Source organism: Coturnix japonica, chromosome 5 (genome assembly GCF_001577835.2).
Source record: "Coturnix japonica isolate 7356 chromosome 5, Coturnix japonica 2.1, whole genome shotgun sequence".
NCBI classification, from domain to species: domain Eukaryota; kingdom Metazoa; phylum Chordata; class Aves; order Galliformes; family Phasianidae; genus Coturnix; species Coturnix japonica.
Genome location: NC_029520.1, coordinates 20428367 through 20448702, shown reverse-complemented (window position 1 = coordinate 20448702; position 20336 = coordinate 20428367). Strand labels below are relative to the sequence as shown.

The window sequence follows — 20336 nt, the reverse complement described above, 5'->3', positions numbered from 1 at the left end:
GCAGAGAGCAGCTCAGCTGGCACAGGCTGCTGCTGACTGCCTTCATTCCTAAGTACTGCTCAGCAGCATGATATTGGGCTGATGTAATGGACTCGGGTGGGACTGCAGACAGAAGCAGCAGCATCCACAGCATCTCCGTGTGGAATGGGATTTGCTTTGGAAAACAGTGAAAGCAAGTTCTGCATCTCAGAGAGAACGGTAAGCGATGGAACGCAGAAGTACGTTAGTGTGTTTTGGATGGCATGTTGGAAACTTGAGCTCCAAGCTAGCTCAGCCTGTAGAAAAGTAAATCTTTGTTCCCTGCTGACCTAATTTCTAGAGTACTCACAGCTTCTGCAGATCAGTGTAACAACCACAGATTTTCTTCATCATTGACAGTTGAGAGCGGTGCTTGCAGAGCCCTGGTGTTACCGGGCTGCAGGAAGGCTGTCAGGCAGTCACCTGCTTGGAAACCTGCTAAGAGTCAGGGATGTGTAAAATCGTATCTGTTAAAAGCTTTTTTGGTGGGTAAGTCCTACAGGGGCTGCCATACTTTTCTCCACTGTAGTATTATCCAGAAACTCTGCCCAAACCCAGGTTCCCACCGTGCTCATTGGGAAACATCCACAGCCCAAAGAATTTATAATCCACTTAAACAAATCAAATCCCTACGGGCACATTCCCAAACGCCAGCTCTCCCGCACCACGCAGTTCTTTCTGATGGCTGGTGCCATTTCTTCCTTGTATTTTCTCCTATAAAAGTAAAACCCTCCCCAGCTCCGTTATCCCCACGACACGGCACTGCGAACGTCCCGCAGCACGGCCTTCCTTCACACCGGGTCCTGCCAGGCGCCGCCCCTCGTGTACCCGCACCGAGTCCCGCCGTGCCGCCCGCTGCCGACGCCGCCCCCCTCGGTGCTGGCCGGAAACGCGCGGCGTGTCCCCGCCGGGGCGGCGGCGCTGGTGCCGAGGAGGCCGGGACCGACGTGGCCGGCCGGGGGAGGCGGGGCCGAGGGGCCGCCGGGCGGGGCAGGCCCGCTCCGAGCCGAGCCGAGCCGAGCTGGATGGCAGCGTCCGCGCGGGGCACGGCGGCGCTCGGTAACTCCGGGTGCGGGGTGGGCGACGGGATGGGGAGCGGAGCGGTGGGAGGCGGCGGGATGGGACGAGCGGGGGCGGCGATGCTGCGTTTGGCACCGGCGCGGAACGACCGCTGGGCAGCGCCCGGCCGGGCCTCGGGGCCGCGCCGCCTTCAGCCATGAGCCCCGGTCCCGGTATCGCTCCGGTTCCGGCTCGCCCTCTAAACACGTGTGGCCGCCGCGGTGCGCGGAGCCCCGGCTGGACGAGGCGGACAAAGTTTAGGAAGTAACTCTGGCAGTGAGACTGCGCTGCGGCGTGCTCGGCTCCGCGGGGGCTTTGCGCGGCCCCTGGGAACCCGAGGGACCCGGCCGATGAATACCCGGAGAGGGCGGGCAGCCCCCCCGCGGCTCTGTCTCGTTCTGCGTTGGTCAGCATTCCTCTGATGGAAAAACAGCCCGCCCCATCGGGAGCCGGAGCGACGTCGATGGGAACGGCGGAGAGAGCGGGGCCGCCGGGTCACCGCCCGCGGACACAGCGGTGCGGCGGGGGGCTGAGCTCCTGTCCCACCCCGAGCCGTGAGCGGGGCTGCGCCTCTACCTGCGCCTCCTTGCGGGCCGGTAGCGGTGGGATGGGGAAGGAGCGTTAAATCTGTGTTTTGTTCGCCCGCAGGAACAGGCAGCCCGTGTTGCAGTACGCCATCGTTCCGAGCCCTGAGCACCTTCAGATTTTAGCTGCACGTGCTCTGGTTTTCAGATTATACAAAGAAAAGTCTTTGTGCCCCTTTTGGAAGGGAGGAGGAGTCCCATCAGAGCAGGGCTCGCTGCAGGCTGCCAGTGACTGGGTGGGAAGGGAGTGCTCCGGACACCGGGTGTGCGGGGTCAGGGCTTCCAGCAGTTCAGAGCTCTCCAGGAGGCTGATGCAGGGAGGTGGTGTGTGGGAATTTATTTATTTATTTATGTTTGGCTGAAAGTTGTGCTCCCTCCCTGGAAAATCACTTTTTTCTTTTTTTTTTTTTCCATGCAGTACTCTTTTGCAACTCTAAGAGTAGGCAACCAGCTTCCCAGGGAGAACACTTGTTTATAAGAGTTGCTATAATGAGCTTTTTCTCCTTCTGCCGACATCTGAAATGTCACTGTGAGCAGCTGTGCTGAGACAGAGCTCAATCTGTGTGGTCCAAAAAGGCAGTGTCCATTAGGGGCTGTGGCAGCTGGGCTCTTTGCTTGGTGCTCAGCCTCCCTTCTGCCCACTCAGGTGTGTATAAGTGGCAGGTTCTTGTGCATTTGTTCTTCTAGAGCAGGGAGGACCTTACTGGTTCTCCAGCTCTAAATCATGATCAGAGTGGGCTGCACGGTCAGCTCACAGACTGGCTCAGGACATGTGCTGCAGAGGGTGCTGGTGGTGGTGAACAGGTTCTGATCTCACCATGGCTGGGAGAGTGGGGTACTGATGGGGCTCTGCTAAACTGATGAGCAAATGTTACCATGCCTGTTCTACTCTTATGCGTCTTTTTTGATAACCCAAACACCCTCCATGAGAGAAAGCATGTCTCTTATAAACTTGTTTTATCTCTCTGCCTCATGGTGGCTGCTGATCTCTGAGAACCCAAAACTACTTTCTCTAGAAATTTCTCTAGACTTTCATAGCTGGATTCCTGAAACAGATGCTTATGTCTAAAATTAGGGGTACGTAAAGACCTCGTCCATCCTCTGCAACTATAGTGGCAGGGTATTATTTTCTCTCTTGAGTTTTTTTTTTATCCTAAGACTACATTTTGATTGCTCCGTTCCTTCCCCTTAAAGGCATCTCCAGAGCAGACAGTTTGAATTCAGGGACTTTAGAAACAGTAAATAAACTTAATGTCTCCTGAGGAGCGCGCAGCAATGAGATAGAAAAGCAAAGGGGTTAAGGGATAAAAGCTGCCTTTTGTAGGGCAGACAGTTATGATGTGTCAGGAAGAAGCAAATGGTGGAAATGTGCTCTGAATAATTAGCCAAGCGCAAAGATCAGTGCAGGGTGATGCACTACGTTCTTCCTAAATGCTTTGTAAACATCAGGAATTTATCTCCAGAGGTGTGAGGTGGCTCTGAGCCGCAGGGTGATGCTGGTCAGCTGATGCAGGTATGGAGAAATGTACTGTTTTTCCCTGTTGTGAATAACAAGAGGGAAAAAAGACCTGTGGGTCACAGGAGGTCAGCTGATAGAAAGAGGAGATAGGGCAGTTGGTTTTCAATCACTTATGACCCATGGTTGTCCTCTCTGGAGATCCCTTATGTTACTGGAAAAAAGTGAACCCATACCTGCAGCTTGTTTTCAGAGGCCTGGACGCACTGTTTGCCTTATGTTGCTTCCTCTAGCTGGGATCTCTCCATCTCAGAGACCCTCCCAGGTGTTCCTTGGGGCAGTCACGGGCTCTGAGCAGGGAGAACTAAATGGAAGAAGTGGACCTGTTGCATCAGTTGTGTTTTCTTTTCCAGATTGATTTCCAAAAGCTGTTAACTTTTGGCAGCCATATCACAGAAGAGGTTTGTGCTGCTTTCTGTCATGCTGGGCTGCAGTGAGCAGTCATTGTGCTATGTGTATTCTTTGCATCTTCACGCACGTATGGTGGGGGTACAAATCCTCACATTGTGTCACAGTGGCTTTGCCCCTTGCTGGGGAGCTATTCTCAGTCATATTCAAGATCTAATTCTGTTATGAACACAGTCTGGGGTGGAAAAGGATGCCTGACTTTTTAAAAGCAGGACATTTTCTATGTGCAGGTTGTTGTGCAGGTAGCTGGTAAGTGGAGAGAAGGCTGTGCTTGGTGTGATCTGTCTCTTGAGCCCCTGCACCTCCCTGGGCAGATGCCTCTGGCTGGATGGCTTCAGTCTGCATGTGATGTTCAGGACAGGAGAAAGTCTTTTTGGTTATGATGTTTGCAGAGCATCTGATCTTCTTGTTCTTTTGTTTTCCAGAGGGGAATTCGGGGGGGATTCAGTGGCTTTATTTTACTGTAGCTTGGAGGGTCTGGGTGCATAGCTGTGGAGGGGACCTGAATCTTGGTGAGGGAAACTGAAGGAGCTGGCAGCATCCCAGGTGTGTGTTCCAGTGACAAGGGGTTTGCACAGCAGAGCTGGGCAGAAGGCAGCATCTCTGGCACTGTTTACTCTTACCGCCATCAGCAGCCTGGTGCCTGCTCACTGTACTGGTGGAGATGAGTTGGTATATGGAGTGCTGTGAGATGAAAATGCCCCTTGCTTCTGTCACTCACCATTCTCATTTCTAAAAGATTATTAAAAAAAGTCCAGTATAAGAGATTCTACATAACCTGTTTCAGTATGTCACAGTTTTGGCTCTATTTAAATTGGTTTCTTCATGTTGAAGCCACATCATGCCAACTCACTGAGCTGATTCCACCATGTGGAAGAGTTGACTGCTTTCCTCTTTCTTTGTGACTTTTGATGTAAGCAGACTGTTCTGTTCCCTCCAATGTTATCTTTTCAAGACTAAACATGCCCATGTTCTTTGGTCTTTTTGTCTAGATCATGCTTTCTGAACTCCAATTTTTGTTTCTATCCTTTGGATTGTCTCTGATTTTTACATCTGCTTTATAAAGTACAATACATGAAGTAGGTGCTGTCTTTTGGTTAACGTGTCCCTTGTCGGCAGGAAAATAGAATCCCTGCCTCTGTGTCACACAAACAATATAGCTATTAGTGTGTTCCAGGTTGACATTTTACTGCTTTGTAGCAGGCTTATCATGCTGGCTTGGAATTAATTTCTGAATCAGTGTAATCCATGTATGCCTCTTTATTATTATTATTTTTTTTATGGCATGTTGGAGTTAATCTTCTGTGCCCATCTGATTTATTTGTCCTTGGTTTACCATTTTGTATTCATCTTTGAGACTGGTTTAGCAGGATGTATAGGTAGGTCAATGTCTTCCTTCACAGAGTTGCAGGACCCTTCCCTTTAATAATCACTTTCATTGCTTGCTGCAGCTGGGCCTTCCTCCAGCAGTTATCTGGTTCAGGGACTGAAACTGGAAAAACCTCTTGGGTAAAAAAGAAAATAAACTTAGTTGTTTTGAACCCACCCCCTTATGGCATCAGGTGTGAGCGTGGGCAGGGGATACTGACTGAGGAGATGTGGGATGAGGAGCAGCACTACTGTGGTGTGAGCCCTTAGATTTGTTTTTAACACCCTGATTTTTTGTCTTGATGATTTCAGGCCCCTTTCTGTTTGGCTGTTATTTAATGTCTTGCTATCTTTATTGCTTTCTTATCTTCCAGGTAACTTCAAACTGATCAAACTGATCAAGGATCTTTCAGAGGACTGAAGTTACTGGTCTGTAACTTAAGTCTCTCCTCCATCTCCCTTTTTATTTCTTTTTATAAAGGTAGATGAGGCATGATGCTTCTCCAGCCTTCTGTGGCCTTTGCATATTTCTGTAAATTTTCAAAGATGTTTCAGAGATTACCATGACTGGTTTCTTGAACGCTTTCAGGTGAATGCCATTATTTCCTCACAGTCTACAGCTGCCTTGTCAACAGTTGTTATGCTTTTCTTTTCTAACCTAGTCTGTTCTCCTGTTGGCAAACTAATTTCTCTTGTCACATTTCACTTTTTCTTCTGGAGACTGAAGGAGGCATTTGTACTTTGGCCTTTGTATCATTTGCTTTCCTTTCCTGTTTGCTTATGAGTAATTATTTTCTTCTTCTAACAGCCCTTTTTCTTTCAAGTTTCGAGAGTCCTTAGTAACAGCTGTGCAGACTTTGATTAAGAGTCCATCTAACCTAATATCCTTCTTGCAAACATTAAAAATAGGGCATGTATAATTGATACTTTACAGCTTTTCTTCTAGCCTTTGTCTCCTTTCTGACAGAGATTTTCTGAGCCTAATGTGAGCTGTCTAACTATGAACAATAGATAGACAGATTAGTTGGTTTATTTTCCTCTTGTTTGTGTCCTGTCCTGTGTTAAATCCACCTAAAATTTTCCTTTTTCTTTTTTTTTTTGAGAAGTGCCTGCACACAAGTTACCTGCTAGTGAGGAGTTAAATCTGCTTTTATTTTGTAGCTGACACTCGCTGTCATCATGTGACGGCTGTTAGTACTAACATTTGAAGAGACGATGATTAATCATCCATCACTGTTCCTCTCCTCACCACTCATAACATTATGAACCTCTACTTTTTAACCTGTCCCTCTTGCCTGTTATGTCTCATGCTGCACTGTATTTCATAGTATTGTTGGCTGTCTTTTTCTATACAGTAATCCTACAACTGCATGTGTGTCTTGGTTTTTGTAATTCTAACATACTAATTCCATGATAAAAAGTACCAGAGAGAAAACTGGTACCAAAAGGCAGAGAGAAGACTAATCATTCTAGCCCCTTTGCTGAAGATCTTTCTCTGAGACCTTGGGAAACTGAAGGGCAAAGACAGGGGGACCTGAGGGTCCAGGCATTGTGGAGTCCTTATCCAGAGCACTGGAACAGAGGTGGTGGAAGGCAGACTCTTTCACAAGATGTCTCATGCACAGTTTCACACGCCTGATGATAAATAGCGTCCATTATTGATATGTTGATAGCAGAATTTCACATGATACTTGGGGAGGGAGGGAGAGAGGGGGAGTATATCCACCTGCAGTAAGATGTTGAGGAACAGGGTGTCATGACCAAGGCTGTTTCTCCTGGGTGATGGAAAGGAGCTTCTTGCATGCTCTCAGAACTGCTCTTCTCTGTTCTTTTCAGACATTGGCCAGCCTGGTTGAGACCACTTAGCGATGACAGAACAAAAGCTTCTGCTCAATGGGGCATTCTCCTTGATTCTGATCACGGCCTGTGAAGCTCAACAGCTCCAGAGGAGTCATGCTGCCACCAGTTCTGGTCCTCTGTGTGAAAAGGAGGCAGAGTCCTGGGGAAACCTGTTAAGCAGTGAGCGGCTGGATGCCTGGATCTGTTCCCTCATCGGCTCGTTCATGGTGGGGCTGAGTGGGATCTTCCCCTTGCTGGTGATCCCCTTTGAGACAGGAGCTGCTCTACGGTCAGAAGGTCAGCCTGCTACCTGCATTAGCCTTCCTGAAGACATAGGTCCTGGCTTATGATTGTGACAAACAGGACCTCGGATCATGCCAGTATTACAGAAATACAGTCCTCCTGTACAGACACTCAGTTTCCAGTTAGTTTAGGCCATGCCTGTCAATTTGACAGGGAGTCCTCTCACAAATGCAAGTCCTGGAAGGAGGCTGCACAAAGAGTATCACTTGTTGTGCACACTGGGGAGCTGCCTTGTCCAAAACCTTCCCACACACAGCTGTCCCAGTCAGGTGGTGCAAGGGCTTCTTGCACTCCAAGCTATTCCTTTCATGCAGTCTGTTTTGAAATCTTGGCTTGCAGATGCTTCTAATTGAGGTTTTTTTGTGCAAAAGCTCAGCTGGAAATATTTTGACTTCTGAGTAATAATTGGGTTTTGTTTATTCTTTTAGCTGGATCACGTCGTTTGAAGCAGTTGTTGAGCTTTGCAATTGGTGGACTTTTAGGGAATGTGTTTCTCCACCTGCTTCCTGAAGCCTGGGCATATACATGCAGTGCAACAGCAGGTATGAAAGCTTTTTAATCCTAGAAGCTGCTCATGCTGTCCCTACTACTACATTTTTTTTTTTGAATCTGTTCTATCTTGAAAACACAAGACCAGCTAGACCAAGTCAGCCGTGCCTATGGGCAACACCTTGCCTATAAATCTACCCTTATCACAATGCTACTCCTAGAGCCTTTTACTTGGAACTGGGGCCACTCCATTGGTATTTAGTCGCTTTGAGCCCAAATGTGTTGCCCTCTCAGTCTTTGCTCCTGGAGAAGCAATGGGAAATTTACTGTCAGAAGAGACATTGATTAAGATGGTGGCTAGAGAGGTGGGAAAGGAAATGAGTACATGTGATAGAGACCCGTATTGGTCAGCAAACTAAAATGTTGGGGTTTGGATGGGGCTTGTGGTATCCATGTATCTCTTTCACTCCTTGGATAGTCTGGCTTGTTGAAACCTACAGGGATTGTATCTTTCTTCTTTGGGAAACTTGTTATGAGAAGGCAAGTGTTACTGCATCAAGTCAGTTGAGGAACCAAGAAATTCTTTGCTAAAAATGAAAAAATCAGGGAAAAAGATGTTCTGGTTTTCCCAGGCTTCGTTTGGTCTGTCTCTTGGGATTTTAGATCCTCCACAAATCTGCTGATTCTTTGGTCCACTTCTTATTCATGGCTCTGGTACTGTTAGCAGAACCTGCTGTCCTTTTTACTCCCTTGCTATATGGTTCCAAAATGTCTTCCTGCACTATCTTGTTTGCTTCTGACATTGTTCTGAAGCTTGAAGGTTTCCATGACCCGTATATGCCCCACTGCAGAATTGTCGTTCTTCCACTGCAGTGCAATCTCAACTACTGCAGCCAGGCTGAATGGTTAATTATCTCACACACTTGGAGGTAATTGAAAAGAAAGTTTATAGCTTTGGGCTTAATAGCTTGCCCAGGTGTGGCAGAAAGGCGAAGGTGAGTCCATAGCTCTACTAATGTCAGACTTCACGTTAGGGCTTGCTTTTTCGGTAGACGGAGGTGCAGTATTTTTGTTGATGTAATCTTCTCTTGCCTCAGGGGCCCAGGGAAGTTACTAATGTTTTCAAGAAATAATCTGGATTGCACTAAAGAAGTAGAAGGGGTGGGAGCTCTCACTCTGAGAGTTCTAAGATGAAGATATCTCTTAGATCAAGAATGAATAGGTTAATGTTACTTGCTATGAGAGAGATATACATGTTCCCTACTTCTTGCAGAAACAAGTTGGTTTTTGGTGTTTGTTTTTGTTTGTTTGTTTGTTTGTTTTTTCCAAGATGCTGTTCTTGATAGTAACATGAAGATTTTTCTCTTGTCCTTCAGGAGAAGGGCAGAGCTTTCAGCAGCAGAAGCTTCTGGGTCTCTGGGTGATCATTGGTTTCTTGACTTTCCTGGCACTAGAGAAGATCTTCCTAGAGAAAGAAGAGGAGTGCCCTGGTGTGGTAAGTGAGCAGCCAGAGGGGAAGGTGTGCTGTTCTGTTTGGATCATGAGTCAGACATGTAAGCAATGTACTGAACACCCCATCTATCCTATCTGACAGACTAAGCAAATGATCTTGGAGCTGCGAGCAGCTTACCAGTGAAGCTTCTTGCTACTTCTTTGACACTGAGTACTAGAAGTTTTTTCATCTCTGTGCTTTGGTTTTGTGGTTTTAGCTGAGATTTCTCACCTGGGCTGGTTTTGTTCTTGTTGTGGTACATGTGAAAAAGAGCTCCCCTCATGTGGAGACTGGGAGGTGGAGTGCTCTGTGGTTGAGACTTTTGCTCAACTAAGATTTGAAGAATGACAGCTTGCTGACATGTGTTCCACTCAGCGATTGTGACTCACTGTCCTCCTGGGTCCTCAGTCAGAACAAAGACCAGCATTCTTTGGAAGACCTGAGTATGTGCTGGACCAGGCATTTATTCCATGGAGTTGATAACGTGGTAGAAGGGGTTTATAGTTGGCCAAGTCTTACTATGTGGTGGTTCACACATGAGTCACCCAGCAGTAGAGGGGAAGCACTGACAAAGAGGGACCAGAAAGTAATGCCAAGATAGAGGAGAGTGGCTAGTCCTAGGCCATCTCCTGGTTCCTAACAGCAGTTTATATGGGCCGTTCACTACTTGCTGTGTGGTGCCTTTTGAGAGACAGAAGTGCAGGTTGGACACTGGACAGTAGCAATTAGGTAATGCTTTGGCTGGACGCAAGAATTCTAAAATGAACTGTGACTTCTTTTCTGGAGACTGAAGTCTAAGATGAACAGTTAATTTGGAAGCTGACAATCCCAGACATAGACAAATTCTCTGGACTCTATCCTAGCACACTAGGAAAAATTCAACTTTTTTCTTTTGCCCCTGATTCCCTCTCTCTCAGTTTTCCTTCTCCTGATCCTTAAGGAAGTCGTTGCTCTTAAGTTTAATGCTACAAATGTGACAAAACACACTCTGAAATCTGTCTTGTTTTCAGTTGTTGTGGCTAGACTGGGATACTGATTGGTGTTGAAAGGACAAAACCATTAAGGCTGAAGAGTTGGATTTCTGACACAGACTTGCACTCTTTGCTGCGGATGAAAAGGCAGTAACGAGCTGTTTTCTGCTGATTTAGGGCTGTGATGACAAGGCCCCTTCTGGAAAGATTCCCAATGGAAGTGGGTACCCTCTGCCAAAGGTGGCAGGCAAATCGCAAAGAGCAGGAATAAATTCAACTCAGTGTAATGGCTCTTCTCTTCAATCTTGTCGAACAGACAACAGAATCAAGGTAAGAGATGCACAGAGTGTTTGCTTCCGATTAGCAGCTGTCTATTGCCAAAAGAGTGAGCCTGTTTTGTACTTCTGTCTCCAAGCCTGAACTTCCCATCGTTTCTTTTTGCTAAATATCATCTGACTCTCCCAGTGAGCCTATTCTGGGAATTTAAAAGGCTAAGATCTATTTATTTATTTGTTTATTTTTCTCCTGTAGCCTTCTCTCCTAATTTAGCTTCTTCAGTCAGCTTTCCATGTGAACTTGTAGTGCTGGGTTAAGGTAGATCAACTAACTTGTAGGATTAGATGTGGAAAATGGAAAAGGAGGACTGTGTCATTGGGTAGAAACTAGTCTTTAGATTGGCTTTTCTATCAATTTTTTTACAGTCTTTTCACCGTGAAAAACTCTGGCTGAACAGTACAAGCAAGAGAGTAAAAGAGACATTTGGCTGAGGATGACCTGTATTTTGAGTTAGAAAGTGCATAAAAATATGAAACTTTGTAGGAGGATGACTATGAACAGAAAGTGTGGTTGCACAATCTAGCCCAAAACTGGATGTGTGGTCAGTCAGAAGCTCTTTGTTTTTAAGTCAGTTTTGCTATAACCTTGTGTTTCTTTCAACACTGTATGAAAGATGTGCTGCAGTCACTGGGTGATTGGGTACCCATCACATTCATGTAATTGGTACACAACACTGCACAGTCTGCAAGGTGCTGCCCTGGTGTTTCTGAAGGTGATAGCAGTGTAGCAGTCAGTATTTTTGGATTTCAAAACACTGTGCCATAACTTTGAGTCCACCACTGATCTCAAGTAGAAATGAAGTGTTGATGAGGGACACAGATGTTCAGGGCCTTTTCCTAATGTGAGAAATAATGATGTGTTTAATGCTAATTCATGTGGCAAAACTTGAGGAACTTGAGCTAAATTTTTAATTTGTCTTATTACAAGCAGATATTAAGCAGTAGATTAAGGAAGAATGCAGATCATGCTTGCAAGACAGGAATGGTTTCCAGGAAGTCAATGCTGTGGAAAAAAAGACCAAGAATAATGATAGGAAGTTGTTTGAATGCACTCCTTCCATTATGATGCAGTCAGGAGGATGAGCAGGTGAATAGGAAATAGCATGTAAGACAAAAAGTAAGTGTTCCTGCCCATTCAGCTATGTTCTTGACTTTCTACGTTACAGTATACCTGATATTTTCCTGTAGCATTATTCATTATATCCAAAATAGTACAAAAAAATTGCAGTGTGATCAGGAAAGATTTGAAATAATCACTTCAGGTTTGCAGTACATGGAAAGTGTTTTAGCTTGTAGTTTTATAGATATGATAAATCAGGTCTGATTTAAAGTATTTTGATAGCCGTGATAGAGACATGACTGTTTGAATAGCTAAAATTGTACTAAATAGGAACAGAAATTGAAGGCAACTTTGTATCAGAGAGTAACTTGACAGCACTCCGCTTTACCTAAAGACGTAGAATCTACGTTGCTTGTGGGCTTTTAAGCTGTGGTTTAAGGTGTTTTCTACAAAATGTGCTATAGCTTAAGGAGCTGTGGGCTTTATGTGGACATGGAAGGAGGCTCTTTCAGTTGCATGATGTAGGTCTAGTTGACCATGGAGAGGCTTTCTAACTTTGAAATCATAATATGTCTGTTTTCAGTCTCGCAGACTCTTCTGAATACACATGAAATAGAAGCTAATGAGTTAAGATGTAGTTTTAGCTTTCTACCTTCTGGGCACATGATCTTAATATTTTAATAGCCTTTCTGGTAGGGGAGAAATTACTAAAACCACCAAGGTACTCCTGCTATGTTACCTTATTTCGTTAGGAAATGGTGTAAGCAGTCATTCCATCTGTCTGTCCATCTGTTCTGCCTTTCATTTTTTAGTAACTTCTGAATCCGTAATTAAGCTTACCTAAGTTCAAGAGGGGTGGTTGTCTCAAGGGTAATCAGATTTCGAGTTCCATAAAAATCAGCATGGTGCTAGAGGAGGAATGCACACTAAAGTGCTATTGAAAACTCTGGTAGTAATTAGATGCTGCGTGCTGCTTGGCGGATCTGCCTGATTGGCAAATCAGCAGGTGAGTCTCATTGCCCTTGTCTGGTGGGGAGGTGGCTGACATGGAGTGTGCTGGGTGGAAAGGAACATACAGATAAAGCCTTGCTGGAAGCAAGCAAGGTAGGTGCCTTCAAAAGAAAAAAAATCCATAGGAAACCCTTCTTTGGTTCTACTGTGCTCTTAGTAATGCTTATTTTCAAAAAAGAAAAAGATGATTTAAAGAAAAGTCACCCTTCAGTAATTAGTAAGCTGCAATTGGTTATCCTGTTTGAGTGCAAAGAATGCCTCCCACCTGCAGTATATAAGTATATAAGCTAGGACAAGTTGTTACAGCAGCAGCAGGAGAGTAAAGGTTCTAATATACCTGGCTTCCTTTGCTTCCGAACATAGATTGCTTCTGCCCTACATTGCAGCCTTTATTCATTCAAGAAGTAAAAACACTGTAGAGAACATTTTCCTTGCTTATCATTCACTTTCCCTGTAGCACAGAGATCCTTGCAGATTTGTAGAAGTGTGTTTTATTGCACAGTGACATTAATTCTAACGCTTGAACATAAACACTTCATCTTGCTGTGCTCTTTATGAACGATGAGAACATCCTATTAGATATTTGCAGAATGTAAATGTCAGAGGCTCATAACTGTCAAATCAACCCAATTTATTTCTGAACACACCAAGGCTTTGCTTCTTTCAGTGACAGCTTTTGCCCAAGCCACTGACAAGCTGAAGTCATAATGTTTTAATCATGAAGTCTATTTTTTGCCTATACAGTGGTATGGGAAATCATTTTTGTGTAAAATGTCTGTGAATAATTATTACTAGCCCATGGGGAAAATGCAAGCACATAAAATCCCAACACGGGGAGAAGAAATTGTAGGCAGTCATATTTAACTGAAAATAAGGAAGGATAAGACAAGCTGCTGTGTTTGTGAATCCGTCTGCACACGTTATTACTTTGTGTTTCCTGCAGTTAAAAATACGTGCATGGAACTTCTGCATCCATTGTGGAGATGTTACTTAGATCTTGACTTAAACATAATCCTTGGGCAGGCTTTGCTTAATTCCATATTTTCATGTTTCACTTTCATACACACTTTGAAAAGCATAAAGCCTTTGAAGATGTTCAGAGATCGTGTAGTGGAAAGCACTCACTGAAAGGTGATGCTTTTTAGAGAAATACTTCACAGAAACCTCCTCCTGAGCTTGTTGTACAGACTGCGGGAAGATTCCCCAGGGGGAATTGATAGAAGCAAGGAAGAGCAGAAGTCTGAAAAGGGCCTCTGAAACCCATTGGCACGTGTATTTCTCCAGCTAAGCTTTGGCACCTTATGGTAAAGTAAGAGGTTATTGCCTTACAGTTTCTAGACGGTCTTTCCTTGGTACCCATTAGCTGCTGCCCTGTATCTGCAGCTAATGTATGTCAGATTCATTCTTGTAGTCTGGAGAGCCTGGATTGATAACAAACTGCAGTGAGCTGCAGTGTCTCAGGACCTACATGCTTTTTTTATTGTTAAATCTTACAGAAGTTGGGGAGGAAGCACAATAGCCTGTGAGCAGATCACCTTGAGTGGTATCCTGGTATCATTTTATATCAGGCACATAATTTTTCTGAAGATAAACATACTCAACATAATGGGGACGTCTAACATAGAGATGGACTTTGAGAAAGGAAGCTGGTGTAAGTTTTAATGTTCAGACGTATGCATCAGTATACAAATGCATATACGTGCTCTCCAGCCTTGCAGCAGGTGTTTTTTGGGGGGACTGTCATCACATTCTTCTTTTTATTCTTTGTTAAGGGAAAGCAAACCCACATGCAGAAGCTTTTTTTAGTACAACATTTCAAGATTTATTTATTTTTAAAAAGCAATTTCAGCAGCATTTGTTCCCTTGCATTGTTGCCAACTTGTGAAGGAGATGTTTAACAGTTAGGTATTAAAATACATGACTAGAAGGTAAGTCAGGTCACACTTATAGCCAGTCACCTGTTTAAGTTAATGAAGTGTTTAAAAATTGGCTCATTTTGACTTGGACTTCATGAAATATTTTTCCTTTTTCAGTTTGTGTCTGTATTTGGAGCTCCTTTGTCATTTGCATTGTCTCCATTTCTCCTCCAGTAAGATGACTTTCCTAATCTCAGACAGTACTTGCTTACTCCAAAACTGAGTTTGTTCTAAACATTTACTTGAGCACTGATGTAGTTTGTCACCAGAACTGCCGTGTCTTCGCCATTGCCACCTGAGCATGACTCTATGTAACCTGTGCCTTGTCTGGTGCTTTCTTTTATCTTATATCGCTTCATCAGGGGCTCTTCCTTCTCTTTGCAGATTAGCGGGTACCTCAATTTGCTGGCCAACACCATTGATAACTTTACACATGGCCTGGCAGTAGCAGCCAGCTTCCTGGTTAGCAGAAAGGTAAGGTTTCAGTCACCAGCTTTATACTGAAATGGAGGTGCCTGTTCTCAAGTTTGTCCACAATGTGTTAAAAACAAAGAAACAAAAAAAAAAAAAACAACCCAAAACAAAGCCCAAAGATTTGAAGAATTATTTCCTATTTTCTGAAAGTTTCTGAGAAAAAAGGGTAGATCTGACCCTTTGTTGCAGCACTCCTTCATATCTGGGCCATGTTTGTCCTTTGTGCATGTCTGGGGAGGGGTTAGCTCGTCTGCCCTTGTAAATAAGAATCCTGGAGAAAGGATCTGTGATGCGTGCTGGAAGCCTCATCTCTCATATCTGAGGGACTGTTTCCTTCTCTCCTGTGCTGTAGGTTGGGTTCCTAACCACAATGGCCATTCTCCTGCATGAAATCCCACATGAGGTGAGAGGACTTTGTATCTTGTCATCGGGAGTGGGGGGGGGGCATTGCATTACAAGGGTGTTTCATTGCCTAAGTGAGGAGAATCTGCCTAATGTTTTCTTGTCCATTTGAAAGCTCTCTTCTGGGAGATGCGAAATGTGGAAAGCTAAAAACAGTCTAGAAGTACTTGGCTTCCTCTGACTGAGAATGTTTGTTTACTGTTGGATCTTGATTTTTGTAGGTTGGGGACTTTGCAATCCTACTTCGGGCTGGGTTTGACCGCTGGAGCGCAGCCAAGATGCAGCTTTCTACAGCTCTGGGGGGAATTGTAGGGGCCTGCTTTGCAATATGTGCACAGTCACCAAAAGGAGCAGGTAAGGCTCCCTGGGACTTCTGTAGGAATATGAGGGGCTCCTGATCTCCATGATCTTCATTCTTTTCTCTGTTCTTTCCTATGGTTTTGTCTCCATAATAGTGACAGCTTTTCTGTACTTGTGCAGGGGAAACTGTAGCCTGGATCCTCCCTTTCACTTCTGGAGGATTTCTGTATATTGCCTTGGTAAATGTTGTGCCTGATCTTCTGGAGGAAAAGAACCCGTGGTAAGTGCTTCTTCCTGTTGTACTGCAGCACTTCTGACTGCTGTGGAGCAGAGCTGTGATAGTTCCTATGCCTGTTCTGGGAATACATGAATGTCAGCTTCCTGAATCCCACTGACAAGGCTGCTTGTTGGCTGTTGAACTTGCAGGACTACAGAGACCCTATGAAACTTGAAACCCTTCCAATGGGTCAGTCCTAAAGACTGTGCTAGTGCAGTAATTAGTCCAGCCAGCTAAAGCAGAGTGCTGAGGAATATGTCCAGTAAGGTGACCCTTTTTCCAGTCTGTCTTCTCTTGGTATCTAGTAGCTTAGGGGCTGTAAGAACCAGGGCCCCATGTAGGCTTTTGTGTCTGATAACCACGCATGAACCTATCCTTCATGTGCTTCTTGCATTTCTTTTATACCTTGTGCATTACTCTGGGCTTTCTGCAATCTTGCATAGTTTGACTGCACTGCATGAAATGATGCTTCCTATTATTTGCTTTGTAGTCTCTTTCTTATTAATTTTGATTAGATGTCACTGTGTTGCTGTGTGACTAAACAGTAACTTTCCTTATCTACACTGTTATATATGTCCTAGTTCATGTGTTCTAGTGCGTGCAGCCTTTCTTCATTTGTATTATTCTAGTTTCTTGGAGACTGAGTGAGACTGTGGCAGCTGTACCACAGTAAATCTCCTCTCAGATCTCCTGGCAGAGCACTCCCCAAATGTTCCTGTGTACTTTAGCTGTAATGACAGGTTAACTTCAGTAGTTCGTATGAGAGACCTTCACTAATCTAATTCATTTTCACTGAAACAAATCAGGAAGTGCTCCAAAACATCGCTGCAGTTTCATCTGAGGAGGCAGGAACCTTTGGTAGAGCGATGTTAATTGCCAGCTGGAAGCTTTCTTTTGGGTTGGTTAACCTCTTGTCCTGGCACAGAAAATGGAGTGGGTAGTAGGTACATAGTCACTTTTTGCACCACCTTAAATTTATGCTTGATTAAGGAGTGGTAAAATTCATCAGCTTTTTCTTTTAAGTTGTGACTATTTGTTAAGTTGAATGAGGTCCCTAATCCATCTTTGGACGTGCTGCACAAGTGCTGGTTCTCTTGTGAGAAGAAGGGCAGGAATCTGCACTTATGTGGCTGACTGACTGAATCAGCTTAAATTGATTCTGAAACCCGAATCTGAACATTGCAGCTGAGGGATCAAATGTGTACCAGATTATAGACAAACTCTTAGTTTTGGGTGCTGGGAAGGAGTCTTCTCAGCTGTGCTAATGGGGTCACACAACTGCCATATTATTTTTATGATAGATTTGGAAGGGCACAGAACAAACCAGTCATGAGCCAGTAGACTGCTGCCTATTGAGACTAGTTGGTCTATATTGCCTCCTAATTCTGCTGTTTTTGTCCCCAGGAACTCCCTGCAGCAAGTTCTGCTCCTGTGTACAGGCATTACAGTCATGGTGCTACTTGCTCACAACTGACTGACTTCTGCACAGACCTCACGATGCCTCCCAGAGCTACCACAGAGACTCCGAGATGTTACAAAGCAATAAGGAACACTAATGTTACTTCCTATGTGTGTGCGTACAGATCTGGCTGCTAGTGTGAGAAGCAGGTGAGAGAGGAGGTCTGGGTGTGTAAGACCTGGCTCTCCCATCCCTGTTCTGCTAAAAGTCCCACGCGCTGGGGCTTCCATTATATTTTTAATGGAGCAAACGATACAGTGAGCAGAATGAACTGAACAGATGCTTCACTGAGAATGGATGATGTTTCATTTGGTTCATTCTGACAGAACTGCACCTCCCAAGGTCTTCTGTGAAAACAACAAAGGTGGTTCTTGCAGCTGATGAAGAACTTATCCTGCCACTCTAAGGGCTGGAGACAGAACAGGGATGGCAAAGCAACAGTAACCCAACAGCTTTAGCCATGGCTAACTCCTTACCACAAGGAGTTACGGTGCTAAGAAAATCTGCTTTTTAGGTAGGGAGGAGGGGCTCCTTGTCAACTTCTCTGGCTTTTCATTGTCATCACTAGTTTCTAAAGTAATATTGGCTTCTGCAGTCCCCTTTTGTACTTAGGTTGAAAACAAGACTAGAACTTGAGGCGTTTCAGGATAGGTCGCTACAATTAAATGGTTTAGCTTGGAGATAACTTGTCTCAGCCACTCCAACAGCCAGCACAGCCTGCTTTTTTTTCTGAAAAATGATCAGAAATGTTTCTTCTATTGCCGAACTATAAGCTCACCTACATCTGAAAATGATGCCATGTAGCTTCTGCTACTGGCTTTCCTCTCCTCATAACCACTATCTGAACATGGCTCTGAGCCTGCTCTCAAGACCCAATTCACCCACCGTTTGCCCCACACCGGTCTCAGAGTCCTCCTTAGATGGAATGGTTGCCATGTTATCTGGCATGCTACTGCAGTCCAGGACTGCCATGGTTAAGGCCTGTCTGGGCAGTTTGGACAACGACTGAACACAGTACAGCCTGGTCAACAGCATATATTCCAGGTTAGCTTTTCCTTTGTTCACTGTAGTATATTTAAGCGCGTGCTATAACCAAATAGTTGATTTCTGGGCTTTATACCTCATAGTGGAGTTAGTCTACTGGGGATGAACTGATAAGAAATAATACTGGTAGCTCTTTAAGGAAGGGCTACAGCAGCAGGGAGTACAGGAGAGAGGGTGAAATGGAAAGAGTGAAACTGCTGGTGGAAAGAATGGATCTGGAAAAGCTGTGTGGTAAGTAAGGAGAGAAAATGCAATAAGCATGCTTTGAAGTTTTTCTGCTGGTATGATGCTTGGGATAAAATTTCTGGCAGTTTTAGGCCAATAAAAATGAATGATATTTCTAGTGCTTTGCCTCTCAGGGCAAAGCTGGCAGGGCTGACCAGGCCCTCATTCCACGGGGATGCATGAGTACCACAGAGGTGTGCACAGCTGCCTTCTGCAGTGCTTATTCTCACTTAGTATTAATCTGTTTAGAAACTGGTCTGATTGAACTAGCAGAATTGTTGGACACGGAACAGGTTCCACAATATGAATTGCACCAATTCAGTTCTGTTTTTAAACAGCTTTTGTGAATCAGTACGACTCAAAGACTTGGTCTGCACAAAGCCTTATCGAGAGGGTTCATCCCTTGAGGGGGTCCTTTGGGTCAGAGCAGTGAGACAGGTGTGCTGCCCACAGTAGAAGCATTTACTTTCCTCAGAGGTTCCTGAACTGTAGTCAGTTATTTTCTTACGACAGCTCCTGTCCTACTTTCCAGAGGAAGCTGGAGAGCTTATGCTTGCAGCTCTCTCTGCCCAGGAGCTGCTGTCTAAAATTTTGTCAGCATTCCTTGCTCACAAAATAACTTGTTTCTCAAGGAGGGAGGCTTAGTGCAATTTTAATTTCTATTTTCTTTAAAAGTTGCTTTCCTTTGTCAGCTATCCCTCGGACATTCAGTTGCTTGAAGCCTGAATGTAGCATCCGCTTTTCCTGAGAGGAGGATTAATCTGATTGTTCTGCAGGAACTGGAGGACTATATTAATCCCCTAGTTCTGGTTCTGTAGTTTCCCCCAGTCTCCCTGGGGGCTGCAGCTAGCTGGACCATGTAAGTAATAGGGCTCTGGAGGAAGGGTTTGTAGAGAAAAATGTGGCTGTTGTTTCCCAAGATGTCTTTCTTAAAATTAGGATGGCATTTAAGTTGAAGGATTGCCAGGTGAGCGCCTGTGAGTTGGCGTTATTGCATCAGCACCGAGTCTTGCCAAGACTAAACCACAGTCAGGAATTCATGCTCAGCGTTCAGGAATGTCAAGTGGATGATGCTGAAGAAAGAATCTGTGAGTTGTTTTCCTTGGCTGCTGACAGAGGCCTGGAGAGTCTGCGGTTCTTGGGAAGACACCCTGTAGGAGGTAGCAGAGGGCTTATGGGAGGGGCTGCTTAGTTTTCCTCTATGTGCAATGTCAGCCCTGGGGCTAAGGGTGCAGAGCCTTGGGACAAAATGGAGCATCACTCCACCACGTTTGTCACTTTTGGAAATGCAGAGAGACTGGTATTTTCTAAGCTCTATTTTTTTTCAGCTGCTCTTATGCATTTTCCCCCTTCATCTGTATTGGTCTGCTCTGCATGGAGACAATAGAGATGAAATAAATGGTTTTCAACGTGGGTTTGTGTTTTTTGCTGAATTCAAATTACACATTCAGATTTCATTGGAATTGCAGAAGTGCATCTCTGGGTTAGCCTAAAGAAGACTGGACTGTTTTCTCCTCTGACTTTCACAACAGAAGGGAAGGTTTCTAACCCAGTTTGCTGCTCCTGCTGCCATGGCACTGAGTCAGGAGTGCAGTGGTCTGATTGGAATTCTTGATTGCCAGTCTCTGTCACCTGGAACGTATCACCTGGTGAGTTACTCCCCTTTGAGAGGAGAATTTGCATAGTAACTGAGTATCCAGAGAGTTCTGCAAGTGTGCTCTGTGTGATGGTGATAGCTAAAATCCACAAAGCCCACCTGTTAGTTGTGTTCTTCAGCTCTTGACAC

At 44.8% G+C, this 20336-nt stretch overlaps 1 protein-coding gene across 5 annotated transcripts; it reads left to right on the top strand.

The window, feature by feature from the left end:
• Positions 1 to 12: 12 nt before the first annotated feature.
• On the top strand, positions 13 to 19964 carry SLC39A13 (solute carrier family 39 member 13). Of its 5 annotated transcripts, none has more exons than XM_015864468.2 (11): positions 979 to 1077; positions 5328 to 5382; positions 6790 to 7089; positions 7524 to 7637; positions 8961 to 9079; positions 10225 to 10377; positions 14754 to 14843; positions 15196 to 15246; positions 15467 to 15599; positions 15726 to 15825; positions 17227 to 19964. In XM_015864468.2, the coding sequence occupies exons 3-11, from the start codon at positions 6822 to 6824 to the stop codon at positions 17294 to 17296; spliced, it is 1098 nt and encodes a 365-aa protein (XP_015719954.1). In that variant the 5' UTR covers positions 979 to 1077; positions 5328 to 5382; positions 6790 to 6821; the 3' UTR covers positions 17297 to 19964. The 5 variants fall into 5 exon arrangements, with proteins under 5 accessions (XP_015719957.1, XP_015719953.1, XP_015719954.1 ...); XM_015864470.2 differs by lacking the exon at positions 5328 to 5382 and adding an exon at positions 5435 to 5542 and having other exon boundaries at positions 988 to 1077; XM_015864469.2 differs by having other exon boundaries at positions 1007 to 1083; positions 5343 to 5382.
• The last annotated feature ends 372 nt before the right edge of the window (positions 19965 to 20336 follow it).

What these genes read in the sequence shown, in the direction of transcription:
- SLC39A13 (XM_015864471.2), top strand. Translation starts at nt 6,822, where the DNA reads ATGACAGAACAAAAGCTTCTGCTCAATGGGGCATTCTCCTTGATTCTG. An exon ending in GCTTCCTGGTTAGCAGAAAG is followed by an intron (nt 14,844 to 15,195) that starts GTAAGGTTTCAG and finishes CCTGTGCTGTAG; the next exon opens with GTTGGGTTCCTAACCACAAT. An exon ending in ACAGTCACCAAAAGGAGCAG is followed by an intron (nt 15,600 to 15,725) that starts GTAAGGCTCCCT and finishes GTACTTGTGCAG; the next exon opens with GGGAAACTGTAGCCTGGATC.